This window comes from Dama dama, chromosome 9, assembly GCF_033118175.1.
Source record: "Dama dama isolate Ldn47 chromosome 9, ASM3311817v1, whole genome shotgun sequence".
In the NCBI taxonomy this organism is placed as follows: domain Eukaryota; kingdom Metazoa; phylum Chordata; class Mammalia; order Artiodactyla; family Cervidae; genus Dama; species Dama dama.
The window spans coordinates 49,460,129-49,482,695 of record NC_083689.1 but is presented as its reverse complement, the minus strand read 5'-3'; the positions used below and the strand labels follow the sequence as shown (position 1 = coordinate 49,482,695).

At 40.5% G+C, this 22,567-nt stretch overlaps 1 protein-coding gene across 4 annotated transcripts in view; it reads left to right on the top strand.

Annotated features, from left to right (window-relative positions):
* Positions 1 to 22,567, top strand: part of LOC133062400 (core histone macro-H2A.1) — an 82,211-nt gene that overhangs the window by 30,043 nt on the left and 29,601 nt on the right. For all 4 annotated transcript variants that reach the window (XM_061151342.1, XM_061151340.1, XM_061151343.1 and 1 more), the window contains exons 3-4: positions 1,380 to 1,486; positions 1,921 to 2,118. In XM_061151342.1, the coding sequence (XP_061007325.1) occupies positions 1,380 to 1,486; positions 1,921 to 2,118 (305 nt within the window). The remainder of the gene's footprint in view (positions 1 to 1,379; positions 1,487 to 1,920; positions 2,119 to 22,567) is intronic.

Sequence of the window (22,567 nt, the reverse complement as noted above, 5' to 3'; positions counted from 1 at the left end):
AATATTATAAATCCTTTAGTACTAGGAAGAGGCCAGACTTGAGTTGAGCCCAGAAGGGTGGGCTAGATGGATGTTGCAGGCAGGGCTGTGGTGTGGACAGAATTGCAGAAGTGGGGATGTAAGATATATTTGGGGATAGTCTGCATTTCTCATTAAGAAAATGAGACAAAAGTAATGAGGTTGACAGTTAACAAAGAGAACTAGGCCACCAAGGAGGGAAAAAATCTCTTACTGAAGGGCATTTCCTCATTTCTCCCATCTTTGGTGCTTTTGGAGACCTGTCGTCTTGTCTGCTGAGACCTTGTCCCAAAAGACTGGTCAGCAATCTCTAACTTAGCACCAACTATAGATCAGGCTCATCTCCTTCTGGGTTCTTAATTATTTTGTGGAAAATGTCAAATATACAGAATATTGAGAGAGGAACTCTTGACGTCTTACTCTCTCACATCACAGTTGGATTTAACAACTGTTAACATTTCACCACATTTGTTTTCCTCTGTAGACTTTTTTTCAGAATTATTTGAGTAAATTGCAGACACCAGGGCCCTTCACCCCTAAATACTTCAGCATGTATCTCCTAAGGACAAGATGCTCCCTTCAGAGTGGTAATACTGTTACCACACCCAAGAAAATCAGTAATTCCTTTGTGTCTACTATCCAGCCTACATTCAAATCTCCTCAGTTGTCTCCAGAATGACTTTGTAACTTTTTTTGCAATCAGGATCCCATTGAGTATTGACAGTTTGTATCTGGCTGTTGTGTCTGTGTAGCCTCTTTTAATCTACTACATCCCACCTCTTTTCTTTTATGTTTTTATGATGTTGACTTTGTAAAGGGTGCAGTCATATCCTTCTAGTTTTGAATCTGAGTGTGCAGGCATTCAACATTGATTCTGTTAACAGAAATGTACTGAGTAACATGCCACCTCCCCCTGACTTCACAGAAACCCCTGCATGACTCCTAGCTCAGGGGCCCCACTGCTGGCCCCATGGGGTTGATGCTGATGATATCCGGCATGCTGACTGCGAGCAGCCTTGTTCTGGGAAGAGAATTCACATCTGAGCTCTACCACTTACTCCTCACTGAGGGCCTTTAGCTGGTTGTCCTTTCTCCTCTCTAAACCTCAGTTTTGCATATCCACAGCAAAGGGGTTGGACCAGGGGTCTCCCTTATCCCCCTCAGCTTTGCCTCTCAACACCTTTGTGACTTGCCACCAAGTGTTTCCAGGCAGACCGCCTGCAGCTTCGTGGCTCAGGGTAGGGTTGGGACACTGCTGCCTGCTCCCCTTCCCGACACCAAGAACAGGGGATTCGGGAGGGTGCACACAGCTCTCTGATGCTATAATGTGACCACATGCCCTTCCTCTCCTCTCCCCAAAGCGGAGATTCTGGAGCTGGCTGGCAACGCGGCAAGAGACAACAAGAAGGGCAGGGTCACGCCCCGGCACATCCTGCTGGCTGTGGCCAACGATGAAGAGCTGAATCAGGTATGGGGCTCTCCTCTGCCTCCCCCACCCAGACACCCCAGCAGGCAGTCTTGCGGCCGAAGAGCTATATATCCAGAGGGAGGGTGGTGTTTGGCTGGCTGTGGGTGCTTGTGACTATTAGCCACTCCCCTGCCCTACCCCCACCACCCATGGCAATTTGTCCCCAAGACTTTATTGGTTGGGGGTGGGGAGAATGAAGAAAGATATTTGACTCTCCTGGAAGAAAGATAGTTTGGAAACTCCACCCAAGTGAAGGAGTCTGAAGGCCTGCTCCCTGTGTAGTGAGCCAGGGTCCTGTTAGCATCCTTGTAGATACCATAGAGGAGAGAGTTCTGCCAGCCAAGAGCAGGAGCATGGGTGGGGAGGATTGACTTCTTGAAGGTCATGGAAGGGGTGGTCTGGCTCACCATCTGCTCATTTGGTTTTCCTGCAAGCTGCTAAAAGGAGTCACCATAGCCAGTGGGGGTGTGTTACCAAACATCCATCCAGAGTTGCTAGCGAAGAAACGAGGATCCAAAGGGAAGTTGGAAGCCATCATCACGCCACCCCCAGCCAAAAAGGCCAAGTCTCCGTCCCAGAAGAAGCCTGTGTCTAAGAAAACAGGGGGCAAGAAAGGGGCCCGGAAATCCAAGGTGAGTTTGTGATTTGGCAGCAATGTGTGAGGTGTGGGTCCAGGCAGGTGCAGGTGGGTGGGGTCACAAGGGTGCCCCCTCCTGGTGAGGGCTCATGCCCCTCTTGGGGTGGGGGCCTATGGAAGCAAATGGAGCTGACAACAGCTAGTCCAGCTCAAGTGGACAGAGTCTGGATGCAGGTGGGAAACTCGATTTCCCCAGGCAGAGGTGATGTGGGGAGGTGCTGGGGCAGATAGCCCCAGGCTGGAAGGGGCGGTGCCTGCCCTTCTAGGAGATGTGCATGCCTCTGTGAGTGCAGGAGCTTCCCTGTGGGAGCAGCTGTCAAGTCCTGCCCAGAGGTGCCTGCTGCAGTGCTTACCGTTGATATGCTCAGAACTGTCGTCGTGTTGCCATGGCTTCGTGTCTTCTTCCAAGCCTGTTGTAGCAGGAATGGTTCAGTTAGCTCTTGGAAATGATTGCCTTGTTAAGGAGGAAAATGGATGCGTTGTCTGGGCGCCTCCTGCCAGACCCGGTTTGAACTGAGACTAGGCCATCGGTGCTGATCTTGTGGGGAGTGAAACCTTCTCATGAGTGTGACCTAATGTCTTATGGAGTAGGGCGGGCCAACTGATCCCAAGCCAGGATCTGGCTTGTCCTCCCTCGGGAGGTCCACGCATATAACTGGTTGTACTCACCTGTCTGAGACTCCAGGGTAACTGGGACACATGTTCTCTGTTCTCCTTGCTGGGCCCTGCCTCTCAGCTGTTGTCACAGACTCCAGTACCAGCAAGCTAGGACCAGTGCTGCTCTGTGTTTAGTAAAATGGAATCTGAAGGCTGCCCTGCCCTGTGCTGTCCTCTCAGGAGTCATCCTTCCGGCCCCTAGCCAGACTAAGAGGAGATTCCTTGTGGCAGAAGGTGGCTTTCCTATTTTGTAAGTCATATCCCCTTGGAAATGCCGTGAGGGGTCTAATGCAGTGTCAGGGTCAGGACATTTTTACCAGAGCCCTCCATGGAGTGAGATGGTGAGACACCTTCCCTGGACAGGTCCAGGAGCCCTGACCCAGAGCCACACACCAGCCCACCCTCCCAGCATGTCCCCTCCTCCAAGCCCATCCAAAGATCAGGCAGGCCTTCACCAAATGTAGGGGGCACCTTCTGAGACCTCTAACCTCCCACCCACACTGTTCGTGGACTCTTTAGTTAAGGTATTAAGAGGCTATATTTTTTGTTCACCCTTCTGTATGTAGACAATCACTTCCCTCATTCCCTCAGTTCAGTCACTCATTCGTGTCTGACTCTTTGCAACCCTATGGACTGCAGAATGCCAGGCTTCCCTGTCCATCACCAACTCCTGGAGCTTGCTCAAACTCATGTCCGTTGAGTCAGTGATGCCATCTCATCATCTGCCATCCCCTTCTGCCTTCAGTCTTCAAACACTTCCCTGAAAACTACAAAATCTAAATTCTTCTTGCCCACAGAGCCTCCTAACCCCACCCCACCCCACCCACCAGGCTCAGAATCACTCCCACCTCTTTGAGAGAGAAACCTAATACTGGAGAGTGTCCTGTAAGTTATTTCCAGATACTGCACTCCACCTAGCTCACAAGTCCTGGAGGAGGCTTGGGGCAGGCTCGGGGCAGGCAGGGGATTTCACAGAATGCTGTTACTCATTCCTGCTAACTATAAAATTAGCAGATTGAACTGTTTCTTTTTTCCCTTACAACACTTGGATTTGTGGGGAGGGGCAGGACAGGGCAAGCGAGGAAAGTGCCTGTGCATCCCTCTTTAAATGTTAAAAAAGAAAACAGAGATGCCAAGCCTATCATCTCTTGATTGTGGGCCTCAGGAAGCTGGCTGCCCACAGAGCAGGGGCCACTAGGGGCAGAACTGCATCCGTCCACAGAGCCTTCCTGCACCGTGGCCAGAGTGTGGCCTTGCTCACGCCGGCCACTGCTTCTTAATGTTTGAGCACCTCTTCGACTCTAGTGTGTCTGGCAATCCTGGGTTGAACCTCACTCCCTATCACCCCCAGTCTTCTGCCATAGTTTTTGCCCCATGACTTTATGAACTTCACAACTTAACCAAACATTAGGAATGCTTTTTCTTTCTTTTTGGACTCGAAATACAGAGGGCATGTGTGTGTGATGTCTTTAGCTTCTAGTAGCTATATTTGGAACTCGGTGTTTCTAATAACCATATGCCAATAATCACTTGAACACTCAACTTCTCCCTTGATTACAAAAGCAGGAAGTCTGTTATGGTGGTCTGTTTTTCTTCTACACAATAAAACACATTGTCTGCTTACTGTACCAGTATTTGGCTAACATTAAACCCTGGGGGAAGCTGAAATTGGAACCGTGAACAGCTAATTTTAAAAACATTTGTTTAATGTAAATTGTGGTGTCAGCTCCCAGAAACAGCAGAGAACCCTGCATCTCCAGGTTTAAGTGGAATGTTCTGAAAATAACCTTTCCAGAGACATGCAGAAAAAGCCTTAGTAACATGCTAAAGCAGTTGTAGTGAAAGGGAGTTGGTATTTTTCAAGTGTCAACACTTGAATTCCAAATCATAATTTTTCCCCCAATTCTATGTAATTGGAAGGTTTTGAAAGTCTCCAGTTGTGACAGCTGAGTCAGCTATAGTGGAAACTGTTAGAGAAGGCGACACAACCCACTGGGCGCTGGGCGTCCGGGGGCAGCAAGTGCCTTGGGGTTTCTCCTTCTAATTGGGTGGCCTCCGGCGACTCTGTGCCTCAGTTTACCCCCACCTCTGTGAAACAATGGGTTCCATTACAGCCCTACAGTTTAGTGACTTTAATGAGTATTTGTGTGGGTAGTGTGTGTGAGTTTGGACGGTATGAAAGAGTATGTGGTAATAAAATCTCACTCTCACCACAGTACTCCCACTTCTCCCCAGAGCAGAGTTTTCATGCACCCTTTGAGAAAGTCTAAGCACATGAAAGCATACGGATATATAAAGTCTTCCCCATCCTACTAGCTTTAAATATATATATACATACACACAAATATATATATATACACACATACATCTATACATATATATATATTTATATGAATCTTATTCCCCAATGATTTGGCAGTGTGGCTTCAGTGGTTACTGGTGCCAGCTTTGTATTCCAGTTCTGATAGTTCCTGAGGCTGTGTGACTTTGGAAAGTTTATTTCTCTAGCATCTCAGTTTCCTCATCTGTAAACTGGAGGTATGTCTCAGGGTGGTTGGGAAGCTTAAAAGGGAATCCATGTGGAGTGCGTGCAGCAGTGTCTGGCACACATCAGCTGTTGCTCTTACTCCCTTGGCAGTTCTTGTTCATCTTGGCGTGTGAGCTGCTTTAGTATCTCATGGTGTGACCCCAGTTACTGATACTGTAGACAGAACCAGTGTACCCAGTTCTCTGGATTTTTCCTTGTGTCCATTCTGAGAAACCGTGCCATAGTGGCCATCACTGTGCCTGGGTCTCTGTGTGCAAATGCATGTGTAGGAGAAAGTCCTCCAGGTGGACTTGCTGAAGGAGACAGTGTATTTTTAACCTTGATGGCTGTTACTCGCATATTCAGCGTATTATCCCATTAAGAAAGTGTGAAAGTGGCCTTATTGTTCTCACGTTTGACACTTGAGTTGTTGAAGGAAGACGCATAACGTGCGACCGTGTTTTCTTGTCAGCGCGTGCTTGTTCCTCCTCTCGGTGGTGAGGGTACAGCGCCTCGGCGCTCGGTGAGGGAGGCCGAGTCACGACAGAAGCAGGGTGGGGGGGCGAGTGGTTCTCAGACCATGGTAAGGTGGAGTGACGGGAGGGCAGCGTCGCCTTACTTAGGTGGTCAGGGGAGGCTTCTCTGGTTAGGCAGCACTTGCAGGAGGAGGTGTCTAGGCATTCCCGTGACAGAGAAGAGAGCTCCTGGCACAGGATGGGAGCACACCGGGCTCCTCCCAGAGAGAAAGGGACAGGCCTTCATGTGGGGTCCCCAGCACATCATAGAAACCTGGGGACCTTTCTCAAAATAAAAGACCGAAGATTCAAAGGAAACTGTTTATGCCTAAATCTTCTAGGTTGAGCCTCCTTGTCAGAAGACTCACCAAGATTCACAGGATAATCTTTAGGGCATCGCCAAGAAGATAATTTTTGCCAAAATTCTGATAAAAAGTTATCTCACCTCAGATTTTTCAAATATATATCCATGCTACCGCCTCAACTGAACTCCACCCTCATATGTGAATCACTCTCCTTGATCAAGAAAATACACTTGCTCCTTTTTGCCTGGCGAAAAGCCCAAGATGATTTTGGGAGAGTGCCTCTTTCTTTTTTGAGAAATATTTTAAACTGCAAATGAGGGATGAATGTTCTGGTAAGGGATGCCAAAGAAAGGGATGGGTTCTTTTGAGAAGCTGCCATCCTTGCAAAATTTTGCTGACTTTTTAATGAAATTTCCAGAGATTCAAACATCAGAGCAGATGAGACTTGGCTGAGGTAATCTTGGGTTGATAATTTCACACAAGTCTTTTGGGCCTACTCACATCTACAGATTCTTAAGTACACCTCCTGCTGACTCTGACCTTACAGGTTTTTCTGCTGCTGAAAACAAAATTGGGTGTGTGCACAATACATGGAGCATTTGGATTTGTAAAACAATATGAATTTCCAAACTGTCAATCATTGTGGAGATTGACAAAGTATTGCTTGCTCTCTTTTGTCTCCCTTGGGCCAGGATATGAAAAGAACTTGCCACATACTATCACCATTTCCTGTAAGAAAGGGCATCTTAATACCAAAAAGTGAGAAAGAGACATAATCTCAGACTGCAGACCTTAGGAAAACTTACAGCACACTTACTGTGACTGGAATGTAGTGACGTCTCCTGAGGCAGCTGTGCAGACCTGAAGCACCCGTGAAGCATGGGCTGCAAACCTTGCAAGGAAGAGGCAGGTGTTGGTTTCCAGGTGGATAGACCGTGAGAACTGGGAAGGAATGGCCTATCTTGCACACCGTTTGCCTCTTTTTTGGCCTTGGCCACTCCTTTAGTCAGTTCTTCTGCCTTTACTGATGAGGAAGGCAAGTCTTAGGGAAGGTGAACTGTTTACTTAAGGCTTCTCAGCCAGTAGACCAGGACTCAAATGCAGGACTTGAAGGTTCAAACATAGTGTCACTTGTGTGTCCTGTGACTGTGGACCTCTTCTCCAGGCAGAATCCCCCAGGCCTGATGGCGGAGGGCTGCAAAGCTGCGCACTGCAGGGTGAGTGGGGCAACAGCTTAAAAAAATTGTTTAATAACACATTCTGGCCTCTCGTTAAATTTGTGTGTACATTCATGATCTATATTCTTTTTATAATTTCTACCTCTTAACTTCTACAGCATTCTTTTTCTTGTATTGAATTACCATTGACATAAAGCACTGATACATGTAAGGTATACAGCATGCTTTGACTTACATATATCGTAAAATGCTTACCATAATTTTGTTGCTCAGTTGTGTCTGACTCTTTGTGACCCTGTGGACTGCAGCACGCCAGGCTTCCCTGTCCTGCACCATCTCCTGGAGTTTACTTAAACTCGTGTCCCTTGCATCGGTAATGCCATCCAACCCCCTCATCTTCTGTCGTCCCCTCTCCTCCTGCCTTTAATCTTTCCCAGCATCAGGGTCTTTTCCAATGAGTTGGCACTTCCCATCAGGTGGCCAAAGTATTGGAGCTTCAGTTTTCAGCATCAGTCCTTTCCGTGAATATTCAGCATTGATTTCCTATAAGATTGACTGGTTTGATCTCCTTGCAGTCAGTCCAAGGGACTCTCAAGGGTCTTCTCCAACACCACAGTTCAAAAGCATCAGTTCTTCAGTGCTCAGCCTTCTTTTTGTTCCAACTCTCACATCCGTACATGACTATTGGAACAATCATAGCTTTGTCTGTACAGACCTTTGTCAGCAAAGTAATGTCTCTGCTTTTAATACGCTGTCTAGGTTTGTCATAACTTTTCTTCCAAGGAGCAAATATCTTTTAAATTCATGGCTGCAGTCACCATCTGCAGTGATTTTGGAGCTCCCCAAAATAAAGTCTGTCACTGTTTCCATTGTTTCCCCATCTCTTTGCCATGAAATGATGGGACTGGATGTCATGATCTTAGTTTTTTGAATGTTGAGTTTTAAGCCAGCTTTTTTACTCTCCTCTTTCACTTTCATCAAGAGGCTCTTTAGTTCTCTTCGCTTTCTGCCATAAGGGTGGTGTCATCTGCATATCTGAGGTTATTGACATCTTTCCCGGCAATCTTGATCCCAGCTTGTGCTTCATCAAGCCTGGCATTTTGCATGATGTACTCTGTATGTAAGTTAAATAAGCAGGGTGACAATATACAGCCTTGACATACTCCTTTCCCAATTTAGAACCAATCTGTTGTTCCATGTCCAGTTCTGTTGCTTCTGGACCTGCATACAGGTTTCACAGGAAGCACATAAGGTGGTCTTGTATTTCTGTCCCTTTAAGAATTTTCCACAGTTAGTTGTGATCCACACAGTCAAAGGGTTCAGCATAGTCAACAAAACAGAAGTAGATGTTTTCCTGGAATTCTTTGCTTTTTCTGTGATCCATTGGATGTTAGCAATTTGGTCTCTGGTTCCTCTGCCTTTTTCTACATCCAGCTTGTATATCTGGAAGTTCTCGGTTCACATATTGTTGAAGCCTAGCTTGAAGGATTTTGAGCATCACCTTGCTGGCATGTGAGATGAGTGCAATTGTGTGCTCTTGAAAATTCCTTGGCATTGCCCTTTTTTGGGATTGGAATGAAAACTGACCTTTTCCAGTCCTGTGGACACTGCTGAGTTTTCTAAATTTTCTGGCATATTGAGTGCAGCACTTTCACAGCATCATTTTTTAGGATTTGAAATAGCTCAACTGGAATTCCATCACCTCCACTAGCTTTGTTTGTAGTGATGCTTCCTAAGGCCCACTTGACTTCATGCTCCAAGATGTCTGACTCTAGGTGGGGGATCACACCATTGTGGTTGTGCAGATCATGAAGATCTTTTCTGTATAGTTCTTCTGTGTATTCCTGCCACCTCTTCTGAATATCTTATGCTTCGGTTGGGTCCATACCATTTCTGTCCTTTATTGTGCCCATCTTTGCATGAAATGTTCCCTTGGTATCTCTAATTTTCTTGAAGCGATCGCTAGTCTTTCCCATTCTATTGTTTTCCTCTATTTCTTTGTACTGTTCACTTAAGAATGCTTCCTTATTTCCCCTTGCTATTCTTTGGGACTCTGCATTCAGATGGGTATCTCTTTCCTTTTCTCCTTTGCCTTTCACTTTTCTCAGCTATTTGTATAGTTAGTATTCATCGTCTCATATACAAAAAAAATGTTTTTTCTCCTTGTGATAACTCTTAGGACCTGCTCTCAACAAATTTCCTGTGTCTCATACAGCAATGTTGACCATAGTCCTCATGTTGGATATTACATTCCTAGTACTTATCTGATAACTGGACGTTTGTACCTTTTGACCACTTTCCTCTAATCCCTCCTCCGCTAATCCTCTGCCCCTAGTAACAGATCTGATCTTTTTTTCCTGTGAGGTTGGTTTTCCTGTTACTGTTTTTTAAGATTCCACATATAAGAAAGATTATACAGTATATATGGCATTTTAATTTCTCTGACTTATTTTACTTAGCAGTGCTGTCAAGGTCCATCCATTTTGTCATGAATGGCAGAATTTCCTTCATTTTTGTGACTGATTAATACTCCTTTTTGTTTATATAGGGGTGTGTGTGTGTGTGTCATACTTTTTATCCATTCTTCCATGGATGGCCATTCTGGTTGTTTCCATATTTCTATATCTTGGCTATTACACATAATGCTGCAATGAACATGGAGTGCATATATCCTATTGCAGGCAGATTCTTTACCAGCTGAGCCACCAGGGAAGCCCAAGAATACTGGAGTGGATAGCCTATCTTCTCTAGTGGATCTTCCTGACCCAGCAATCGAACCCAGTTCTGCATTGCAGGCGGATTCTTTACCAGCTGAGCTACCAGGGAAGCCCTTATATCCCTTTGAGTTAGTGTTTTTGTTTCTTTCGGATGAATACTCAGAAGTGGAATTGCTGAATCATGTGGTAGTTCTATTTTTAATTTTTTGAGGAACCTCCACAATGTTTTCCATCGTGGCCACTCCAATTTATGTTCCTATCAACAGTGTACCAGGGTTCCCATTTCTCTACATCCTCACCAACACTTATTTCCTGTCATTATGATAATAGCCACTCTTAACAGGTGTGAGGTGCTATATCATTATGGTTTTGATTTGCATTTTCCCTCATGACTAGTGATGTTGAGCACCTTTTCATGTACTGGTTGGCCATTTGTGTGTCTTCTTTGGAAAAGTGCTCTTGCGTTTTTAGCTCTTGAGTTGTTGGAGTTTTTATATAGGTCCATAGATTGCCTTTTCATTTTGTCGATTGTTTCTTCTGTTGTGTAGAAACTTTGTAGTTTAATATAGACCTGTTTATTTATTTTTGCTTTTGTTGCCTCTTCTGGCATCAACTCCAAAATCATTGCCAATACAAATACCAAAGTGCTTACTGTCTATTTTCCTCATGGAGTTTTATGGTTTCAACTCTTACGTTCAAGTTTTTAGTCTATAGTGAGTTAATTTTTGTGTATAGTGTAAGATAGTGGTGCAGTTTTATTCTTTTCCATTGCTTGTTGAATTTTCCCAACAGTATTTATTGAAGACACTGTCCTTTCTCCATTGTATATTCTTGGCTCCTTTGTTGTGAATTAGTTGACCATATATGCCTGTGTTTGTTTCTGGGCTTGTTATTCTGTTCCATTGTCTGATTTTGTGCCAGTACCTTACTGTTTTCATTACTACGGCTTTCCTATGTAGTTTGAAATGAGAGGACATGATGCCTCCAGATTTGTTGTTCTTTTTCAAGACTGCGTTGGATAGTTGAGGGTCTTTCACAGTTCCATACAGATTTTAAGATTGTTCTATTTCTTTTTAAAATGCCATTGGAATCTTTTTCACATGTTACTGTTTTCTTTTTTTTTAATTGAAGTATTATTGATTTATAATGTTAATTTCTCCTGTAAAGCACAGTGATTCGGTTACACACACAGACACGTGTATATATACATTCTTATAAAGTTATTTAATAGCACATTTTTATCTTTTAAATTTTATATTGAAGCATATTTGATTTACATTGTTGTATCAGTTTCAGGTGTACAGTGAAGTGATTTTTGTTATACACATACCTATTCTTTTATTTTTTTTAATTGGGGTATAGTTGTTCTACAACTTTGTGTTCATTTTTCTGTACAACAAAGTGAACAAGCTGTGTATACATATATCCCTTTCCTCTTGGACCTCCATCTCTCCCCCACACCCCATCTGTGTAGGTCACCACAGAGCACTGAGCTGAGTTCCCTGCTTGGTCATTCTGACTGATGTGAAGTGATAGCTCATTGTGGTTTTGATCTGCATTTCTGTAATAATTGGTTATGTTGAGCATCTTTTCATGTGCCTTTTGACCATCTGTATGGGCTTCCTAGTGGCTCAGTGGTTTAAAAAAAAGCTTTGCCTACAATGCAGGAGTTTGCTTGCCAAGCAGGAAACATGGGTTCAGTCTCTGGGTCAGGAAGATCACGTGGAAAAGGAAATGGCAACCTACTTCAGTATTCTTGCCTGGGAAATCCTATGGACAGAGGATCCTGGCAGACTACAGTCCATGGGGTCACAGAAGAGTTGGATATGACTCAATGACTAAACAACAATAGTTGGCTTCTTTGGAGAAATGTCTGTTTAGGTCTTCTGCCCATTTTTTGATTGGGTTGTTTTTTTGTTATTGAGCTTCATGAGCTGTTTGTATATTTTGAAGATTAATCTTTTGTCAATTGCTTCATTTCCAAATATTTTCTTCCATTCTGAAGTTGTCTTTTTGTCTCATTTATGGTTATCTTTGTGCAAAAAGCTTTTACATTTAATTAGGTCCTATTTGTTTAGTTTTGTTTTTATTTTCCTTAGGAGGTGGGTAAAAAAAATATCTGCTGTGATTTATGTGAAAGAGTGTTCTGCAGATGTTTTCCTCTAATAGTTTTATAGTGCCAGGTCTCATATTTAGGTCTTTAATTCATTTGGAGTTTATTTTTGTGTATGGTATTTCTGTTGTTGTTCAGTCTCTCAGTCATGTCCGACTCTTTGTGACCCCATGGACTTCCTGCCGCACACCAGCCTTCCTTTTCCTTCATCATATCCCAGAGTTTGTTGAAACTCATGTCTGTTGAGTTGATGATGCAATCCAACTGTCTCGTCTTCCGTCGTCCCCTTCTCATGCCCTCAGTCTTTCCCAGCATGAGGGTCTTTTCCAGTGAGTTGGCTCTTTGCATCAGGTAGCCAAAGTACTGGAGCTTCAGCTTCAGCATCAGTCTTTCCAATGAATAGTCGGGGCTGATTTCCTTTAGGATTGACTGGTTTGTTTTACTTGCTGTCCAAGGGACTCTCAAGAGTCTTCTCCAGCACCACAATTTGAAAGCATCAATTCTTTGACATTCAGTGTGGTGTTAGAGAATGTTCTCATTTCATTCTTTTACATATAGCTGTCCAGTTTTCCCAGCACTGCTTATTGAAGAGACTGTCTTTTCTTCATTGTATATTCTTGCCTCCTTTGTCAGAGATTAAGTGTGTGGCTTTATCTCTGAGCTTTCTAGTCTGTTCCATTGGTCTATATTTCTGTTTTTATGCCAGCACCACAGTCTTGATGACTTAGCTTTGTACTATAGTCAGAAGTGAAGGAGCCTGATTTCCTCCAGCTCCATTTTTCTTTCTTAAGCTTGCTTTGGCTATTTGAGATCTTTTCTGTTTCCTTACAAATTATAAAATTTTTTGCTCTAATTCTGTGAAAAATGCCATTGGTGATTTGATAGGGATTGTGTTGAACATGTAGATTGCTTTGGGTAGTATAGTCATTTTTGCAATATTGATTCTTCCAATCCAAGAACATGGACTATCTCACTATCCGTTTGGGTCATCTTTAATTTCTTTCATCAGTGTCTTATAGTTTTCTGAGTACAAGTTTTTACCTCCTTTGGTATGTTTATTCCTAGGTACTTTATTCTTTTTGTTGCAATGATAAATGGGATTGTTTCCTTAATTTCTCTTTATGATCTTATATTGTTAGTGTATAAGAACGCAATATTTCTATGCATTGATTTTGTATTCTGCAACTTTACCAAATTCATTGATTAGCTGTAGTAGTTTCCTGGTGGCATCTTTAGGATTTTCTATGTATACTGTCATGTCATTGGCAAACAATGACAGTTTTACTTCTTTTTCAATTTGAATTCCTCTTATTTCTTTTTCTTCTCTGATTGCTGTGGCTAGGGCTTCCAAAACTGTGTTGAGTAATAGTGGTGAGAGTGGACACCTTTGCCTTGTTCCTGGTCTTAGAGGAAATGGTTTCAGTTTTTCACAATTGAAATGATGTTTGCTGTGAACTTGTTGTGTATGGCCTGTATTATGTTGAAGTAGGTTCCCTCTATGCCCACTTTCTGGAGTTTTTTTTTTTTTTAAGTCATAAATGTGTGTTGAATTTTGTCAAAAGCTTTTTCAGCACCTGTTGAGATCATATGGTTTTTATTCTTCAGTTTGTTAATGTAGTATGTCACAGTGATTGATTTGCAGATATTGACAACTCCTTGCATCTCTGGGATAAATTCCACCTAATCATGGCATATGATCCTTTTGATGTATTGTTGGGTTGGTTTGCTAGTATTTTGTTGAGGGTTTTTACATATATATTCATCAGTGATATTGGCCTGTAATTTTCTTTTCCTGTGGTATCTTTGTCTGGTTTTGGTATCAGGGTGATGGTAGCCTTGTAAAGTGAGTTTGGGAGTGTTGCTTCCTCTGCAGTTTTTTGGAAGAATTTGAGAAGGATGGGTGTTAATTTTCCTCTAAATTTTTAATAAAATTCACCTGTGAAGCCATGTGGTCCTGGACTTGTGTCAGGAATTTTTAAATCACAGTTTCAATTTCAGTACTTGTGATTGGTCTATTCATATTTTCTATTTCTTCCTGGTTCAGTCTTGGGAGATTGTACCTTTCTAAGAATTGTCCATTTCTTCTAGATTGTTTGTTTTCACTGGCATATAGTTGCTTGCAATAGTCTCTTATGATTTTTTATATTTCTGTAGTGTTTGTTGTAACTTCTTTTTCATTTCTAATTTTATTGATTTGAGTCTTCTCCCTTTTTTTCTTGATGAGTCTGGCTAAAGTTTGGGATTTGATAATATCGCAAAAGCACCTCTCCTACCATCTTGTTGTGGCTTCTTCTTTTCTTTGAAAATATCTTTTTTCTTTGGTAGGTTCTAGTATTTTTTGTCAATGTTTGCTCAGCAGTTAGTTGTGATTTTTTTTTAAATAAAAAATTTTAACAGCAATAACATTTTGTATTGGGGTTTAGCTGATTAACAATGTTCTGGCAGTTTCAGGTGAACAGTGAAGGGACTCAGCCATACATATACATGTATCCATTCTCCCCCAAACTCCCTTCCCATTCAGGCTGGCACATAACATTGAGCAGAGTTCCATGTGCTATACAGTAGGTCTTTGTTGGTTATCCATTTTAAATATAGCAGCATGTACATGACCTTCCCAAAGTCCCTATCCTTTCCACCTGGCAACCATAAGTTCATTTTCGAAGTCTGTGAGTCTCTTTTCTGTTTTGCAAGTAAGTTCATTTGTATCATTTCTTTTTAGATTCCACAAGTAAGGGATGTCATATGATATTTCTCCTCTGTCTGACTTACTTCACTCCATATGACACTCTAGGTCCATCCATATTGCTGCAGATGGCATTATTTCATTGTTTTTAATAGCTGAGTAATATTCCACAGTATGTGTGTACCACATCTTCTTTATCTATTTCTCTGTCAGTGGACATTTAGGTTGCTTCCATGTCTTGGCTATTGTAAACCATGCTGCAATGAACATTGGGATGCATTTATCTTTTCAGGCCATGTTTTTCTCTGGATATATGCCCTGGAGTGGGATTATGGTCATATGGTAGCTCTATTTTTCATTTTTTAAGGGACCTCCATACTGTTCTCCATAGCGGCTATACCAATTTACATTGCTACCAACAATGCAGAGAAGGGGTCCCTCCTCTCCATACCCTCTGCAACATTTGTTGTTTGTGGATTTTATGATGATAGCCATTCTGACAGGTGTGAGGTGATATCTCCTTGTAGCTTTGATTTGCATTTCTCTAATAACACAGTATTGAACCTCTTTTCATGTGCTTATTGGCCATTTGTATGTATTCTTAGGAGAAATGTCTATTCAGGTCTTCTGCCCATTTTTTGGTGCCATTAAGCTTCATAAGCTGTTCGTAAATTTTGGAGATTAATCCCTTATCAGTCACATCCTTTGCAAATATTTTTCCCTAATCTATGGGTTGTCTGTTTATTTTCTTTGCTATGCAAAAGCTTTTGAGTTTAAGTAGGTCCTGTTTGTTTATTTTTGGTTTTATTTCCATTATTCTGGGAGATGGATCAAGAAAGATGTTGCTGTGATTTATGTCAGAGGGTGTTTTGCCTGTGTGTTCCTCTAGGTATTTTATACTGTCTGGTTGGACGTTTAGGTCTTTAATTCATTTTGAGCTTATTTTTGTGTATGGAGTTAAGGAATGATATAATTTCTTTACATGTGGCTCTCCAGTTTTCCCAGCACCGTTTGTTGAGGAGACTTTCTTTCCAGCATTGTGTAGTCTTGCCTCCATTGTCATAGGTTAATTGACCACAGGTGCATGGGCTTATTTCTGAGTTTTCTGTCCTGTTCCATTGATCTGTATTTCTATTTTTGTGCCAGTTCCTTACTGTTTTGGTGGCTGTGAGTTTGTAGTATAGTCTGAAGTTAGGTAGCCTGATTCCTATGGCCCCATTTTTCTTTTTCAAGATTGTTCTGGCTATTCAGGGTCTTTTGTGTCCCCATACAAATTTTGAGGGTTTTTTGGTTCTAGTTCTGTGGAAAATGCCATTGGTAATGTGATAGGGATTGCATTGAATCTGTAGATTGCCTTGGATAGTATAGTCATTTTGATAGTATGGATTCTTCCAGTGCACAGACATGGTATATCTTTGCATCTGTTTATGTTTTCTTCAGGTTCTTTCATCAGCATCTTAGTTTTTGAAATAAAGGTCTTTTGTCTCCTTAGGTATGTTTATTCCTAGGTATTTTGTTCTTTTTGATGCAGTGGTAAATGGAATTGCTTCTTGAATTTATGATCTTTCATTGTTAGTGTATAGGAATGCAACAGATTTCTGTGTATTAATTTTGTAACTTCCAACTTTACCACATTCATTGGTGAGTTCTAGTCATGTTCTGTTAGCATCTCTAGGGTCTTCTTTGTATAGTATTGTGTCATCTGCAAACAGTGACAGTTTAACTTCTTTCCCAATTTGGACTCCCTTTACTTCTTTTTCTTCTCTGAACGCTATAGCGTGGACTTCCAAAACTGTGTTGGAAACAGTGGTGACAGTGAAGATCCTTGTCTTGTTGCTGGTGTTAAGAGGACATGCTTTCAGCTTGCAGCACTGAGTATGACACTCTCTCTGGGTTTGTCGTTTGTCATGTGTGCCATGCTTGGTTGCTCAGTTGTGTCCTGACTCTCTACAGCCCCACGGACCATAGCCTGCCAGGCTCCTCTGTCTGTGGGGATTCTCCAGGTAGCTGGCCTTTGTTATGTTGAGGTATGTACGCTCCATGCCCACTTTTCTGGAGAGTTTCTTTTTATAATAAACGGGTGCTGATTTTTGTCAAAAATTTTTTTCTGTGTCTTTGAAATGATCAAATGGGTTTGTTCCAATTTGTTGATATGGTGTATCCCATTGATTGATTTGTGGATGTTGAAAAATCCTTGCATCCTTGGATTGAATCCCACTTGATCATAATGTATGATCTTTTTAATGTATTGTTGGATATAGATTGCTGGTATTTTGTTGAGGATTTTTACATCTATGTTCATCAGTGATATTGGCCTGTAATTTTCGTTTTTTGTGGTATCTTTGTATGGTTTTAGGATCAGGGTGATGGTGGCCTTATAAAATGAGTTGGGAAGTTTTCTTCCTCTGTGACTTTTTGGAATAGTTTCTGAAGGATATGTATTACCTCTTCTCTAAATATTTGATAAAATTCACCTGTGAAGTAGTCCGGTCATGGACTTTGATTTGTTGGGAGATTTTTAATTATGGTTTCAATTTCAGTGCTTGTGATTGGTCTGTTCATATTTTTTATTTCTTCCTGGTTCAGTCTTGGGAGATTGTACCTTTCTAAGAATTGTCCATTTCTTCTAGATTGTTTGTTTTCACTGGCATATAGTTGCTTGCAATAGTCTCTTATGATTTTTTATATTTCTGTAGTGTTTGTTGTAACTTCTTTTTCATTTCTAATTTTATTGATTTGAGTCTTCTCCCTTTTTTTCTTGATGAGTCTGGCTAAAGTTTGGGATTTGATGATATCACAAAAGCACCTCTCCTGCCATCTTGTTGTGGCTTCTTCTTTTCTTTGAAAATATCTTATTGTCACTGGTTGCTCAACAGTTGGTTTTGATTCTGATGTTTGCATGAGAGGAGGTGAGCTCAGGCCCTTCTATTCTGCCATCTTGCAGAGATCTCTCACCATTGGAATTTTGATAGGGATTGTAATGGATCTGTCAATTACTTTGGGTAGTATGAACATTTTAATGGCATTTTTCTAATCCTTGAGCATAGAATATCTTTCCATTTATTTGTGTGTTTAAGTTCTTTCATCAATGTCTTATGGTTTTCACTATGCAGAACTTTCACCTCCTTGTTTAAGTATAATCCTTGGTATTTTATTCCTTTTAATGTGGTCGTAAATTGTTTTCTTAATTTCTGTTTATGATAGCTCATTATCAGTGTATGTTTTGAAACACCACAGAAAATTGTGTATTTACTTTTTTGTCCTGCAACTTTACTGAATTCATTTATTCTAACTTTTTTTTGGTGGAGACTTTAGAGTTTTTTTGTATATAATATCATGTCATGTTCAAATAGTGACAATTTTACTTCTTTCTTTCTGAGTTGGATTCCTTTTCTTTTTCTTGCCAGATTGCTGTGGCTAGAACTTCAAATACTACATTGAGTAAAAGTGTCAAGAGTGTGCATCCTTGCCTTGTTCCTAATCTTAAAGGAAAAGCTGTCAGCTTTTCTCCATTGAATCTGATATTAGCTATGGGCTTGGCATATATGGCCTTTATTATGTTGTGGTATGCTTCTTCTGTACTTACTTTGCTGAAGGATTTTCATCACAAATAGATACTGAAGTTTTTCAATTGCTTTTTCTGTATCTATTGTTATGATCATGAGTTTTATCCTTCATTTGTTGATATGGTGTATCACACTGATGGATTTGCAGATGTTGGACCATCTTTCCATCCCTGAAGTAAGCTCCACTTGATCATGGTGCATTATCTTTTTAATGTATTGTTGAATTTTGTGTATCACATTGATGGATTTGCAGACGTTGGACCATCTTCCCATCCCTGAAATAAGTTCCACTTGATCATGGTGTATTATCTTTTTAATATATTGTTGAGTTCAATTTGCTAATATTTTGGTGAGCATTTCTGATCTATGTACATTAGGGGTATTGACCTTTAATTTTATTTTGGTGTCCTTGTTTTGGTAGGATAATGCTGACCTCGTAAAATAAGTTTGGGAGTGTTTCTGACTCTTCTATATTTTGTAAGAGTTTGAGAAAGATATGTATTAATCCTTCTTTAAATCTTTGGTAGAATTCACCAGTGAAGCTGTCTGATCCTGGATTTTTTGTTTATTGGGAGGTTTTTAATTACTGATTTGACCTCTTTAGTAGTAATTGGTCTGTTCAGACTATCTGTTTCTTCACAACACACTCTTGGTAGGTTGTATGTTTCTAGGAATTTATCCATTTCTAGGTTTTTGGGTTTTTTTTTTTTTTTTTTTAATTTCTCTTGGTTTCCTTCCTATTGGTTATTCAGTAACATGTTGCTTAACCTTCACATATTTGTGATTTTTTTCAGTTTCCTTCCTATAATTGATTTCTGATTTTATATCATTATGGTCAAAAAAAGATATTTTATGATTTCTTACATTTATTAACACTTGTTTTGTGGCCATTCATGTAGTCTATCCTGGAGAATGTTGTGTGTGTACTTGAGAGGGACTGTGTATTCTGTTGCTTCGGGTGAAATATTCTGTATGTATCTTTTAAATCCACCTGGTTTAATATGTTTTTTAAGACCAGTGTTTTCTTACTGATTTTCTGTAAGGAAGATCTGTCCATTGATGAAAGTGGGGTATAAAGTCTATTGTAATTGTGTTGCTGTCTATTTCTTCCTTTAGGTCTGTTAATATTTGTTTTATATACTTAATTTTCTCCTATGTTTGGTGCATAAATATTTACATTATATCTTCTTGTTGGATTGACCTGTTTATCATTATGCAGTGTCATTCATTGTCATTGCAGTCATTTTCTTCCTGCCTTTTAAAAAAACTTATTTATTTTAACTGGAGGCTAATTACTTTACAATATTGTGGTGGTTTTTGCCATATATCAACATGAATCAGCCATGGGTGTAAATGTGTCCCACCATCCTAAACCCTCTTCCCACTCCCTTTCTACCTCATCCCTCTGGGTTGTCCCAGAGCACCAGCTTTGGGTGCCCTACTTCATGCATTGAATTTGCACTGGTCATCTCTACATATGGTAATGTACATGTTTCAGTGCTATTCTGTCTTATTGTCCCACCCCCACCTTTTCCCACATAGTCCGAAAGTCTGTTCTTCACATCTGTGTCTGTTTTGCTGTCTTGCATATAAAGTCGTCGTTATCATCTTTCTAAACTCCATATATATGTGTTAATGTACTGTATTGGTGTTTCTCTTTCTGACTTACTTCACGCTGTATAATAAGCTCCAGTTTCATCCACCTCATTATAACTGACTAAAATCTGTTCTTTTTTTATAGCTGAGTAATATTCCAGTGTGTGTATGTACCACTGCTTCCTTATCCATTTGTCTGCTGATGGATATCTAGGTTGCTTCCATGTCCTAGCTATTGTAAAGAGTGCCGCAATGAATATTGGAGTACATGTGTCTCTTTCAATTCTGGTTTCCTCAGTGTGTATGCCCAGCAGTGGGATTGCTGGGTCATATGGCAGTTCTATTTACAGTTTTGTAAGAAATCTCCACACTGTTCTCCATAGTGGCCATACTAGTTTGCAATCCCACCAACAGTGTAAGATGGTTCCCTTTTCTCCACACCCTCTCCAGCATTTATTGTTTGTAGACTTTTTGATGGCAGCCATTCTGACTGGCATGAGATGGTACCTTATTGTGGTTTTGAGTAGCATTTCTCTGATAATGAGTGATGTTGAGCATCTTTTCATGTGTTTGTTAGCCATCTGTATGTCTTCTTTGGAGAAATGTCTGTTTAGTTCTTTGGCCTGTTTTTTGATTGGGTTGCTTATTTTTCTGGTATTGAACTGCATGAATTGCTTGTATATTTTGGAGATTAATTCTTTGTCAGTTGCTTCATTTGCTATTATTTTCTCCCATTCTGAAGGCTGCCTTTTCACCTTGCTTATAGTTTTCTTTGTTGTACAAAAGCTTTTAAGTTTAATTAGGTCCCATTTCTTTATTTTTGTTTTTATTTCCATTACTCTGGGAGGTGGATCGTAGATGATCTTGCTGTGATTTATGTCAGAGAGTGTTCTGCCTATGTTTTCCTCTAAGAGTCTTATAGTTTCAGATCTTACATTTAGATCTTTAATCCATTTTGAGTTTATTATTGTGTATGGTGTTAGAAAGTGTTCTAGTTTCATTCTTTTACAGTTTCATTCTTTTACCAGTTTTGCCAGCACCACTTGATAAAGAGATTGTCTTTTCTTCATTGTTTATTTTTGCCTCCTTTGTCAAAGATAAGGTGTCCATAGGTATGTGGATTTATCTCTGGGCTTTATATTTTGCTCCATTGATCTATATGTCTGTCTTTGTGCCAGTACCATACTGTCTTGATGACTGTAGCTTTGTAGTAGAGCCTGAAGTCAGGCAGGTTGATTCCTCCAGTTCCATTCTTCTTTCTCAAGATTGCTTGGCTATTTGAGGTTTTTTGTGTTTCCATACAAATTTTGAAATTATTTGTTCCAGTTCTGTGAAAAATACCATTGGTAGCTTGATAGGGATTGCATTGAATCTATAGGTTGCTTTGGGTAGTATACTGATTTTCACTCTATTGATTCTTCCAACCCACAAACATGGTATATTTCTCCATCTATTTGTGTCACCTTTGATTTCTTTCATCAGTGTTTTATAGTTCTCAATATTTTTGTTTCTTTGAGTAAATTTATTCCTAAGTTTTTTAGTCTTTTCATTGCAGTGGTGAATGGGATTGTTTCTTTTGATTTTCTGTAAGAAAGATCTGTCCATTGATGAAAGTGGGGTATAAAGTCCCCTATTATAATTCTGTTGCTGTCTGTATCTTCCTTTAGGTCTGTTAATATTTGTTTTATAAACTTATTTGCTCCTATGTTGGGTGCATAAATATTTACAAATATTATATCCTCTTGTTGGGTTGACCTGTTTATCATTATGCAATGTCATTCATTGTCTGTTGTTGTTTTAAAGTCTGCTTTGTCCGATAGAAGTATAGCTACCTCAGCGTTCTATTGGTTTTTATTTGGATGGAAAATGTTTTTCCACCTCTTTACTTTCAGTCTGTATTATTCCTACATCTGAAATGGGTCTCTTGCAGGCAGCACATCAATGGGTGTTATATATTCATCCACTCAGCCACTCCTTGTCTTTTGATTGTAGAATTGAGTACATTTACATTTAAAGTAACTATTGATAAGTATGTACTTATTCCCATTTTAATTGTTTTTGTCTGTTTTGTAGTCCCTCTGTTCCTTTATTTTCATGCTTTCTTCCTTTGTGATTGGATGATTTTCTTTAGTAGTATACTAACATTTCTTTCTTTTTGCATATCTACTATAGGCTTATTCTTTACCTTGAGGCTTATGTATAACAACATAATAGTCTATTTAAAATTGATAACAAGTTTGATCCCATTCAGAAGCTCTACATTTTTACTGTTCCCTCCATTTTACATTTCTTTGCTCACGTGTGCTCGCATGCGTGCTAAGTGGCTTCAGTCGTGTCTGACTCTTTGCGACCCTGTGGACTCCTCTGTCCATGGGATTCTTCAGTCAAGAATACTGGAGTGGGTTGCCATGCCCTCTTCCAGGGGATCTTCCCAACCCAGGGATCGAATCCACGTCTCTTGTGTCTCCTGAATTGGCAGGCAGGTTCTTTACCACTAACACCATCTGGGAAGCCTCTTCTTGTGTATGTCCTTAACTGATTACTGTAGTTAGTTATTTTTAGTACTTTTATCTTTTAACTTTTATGC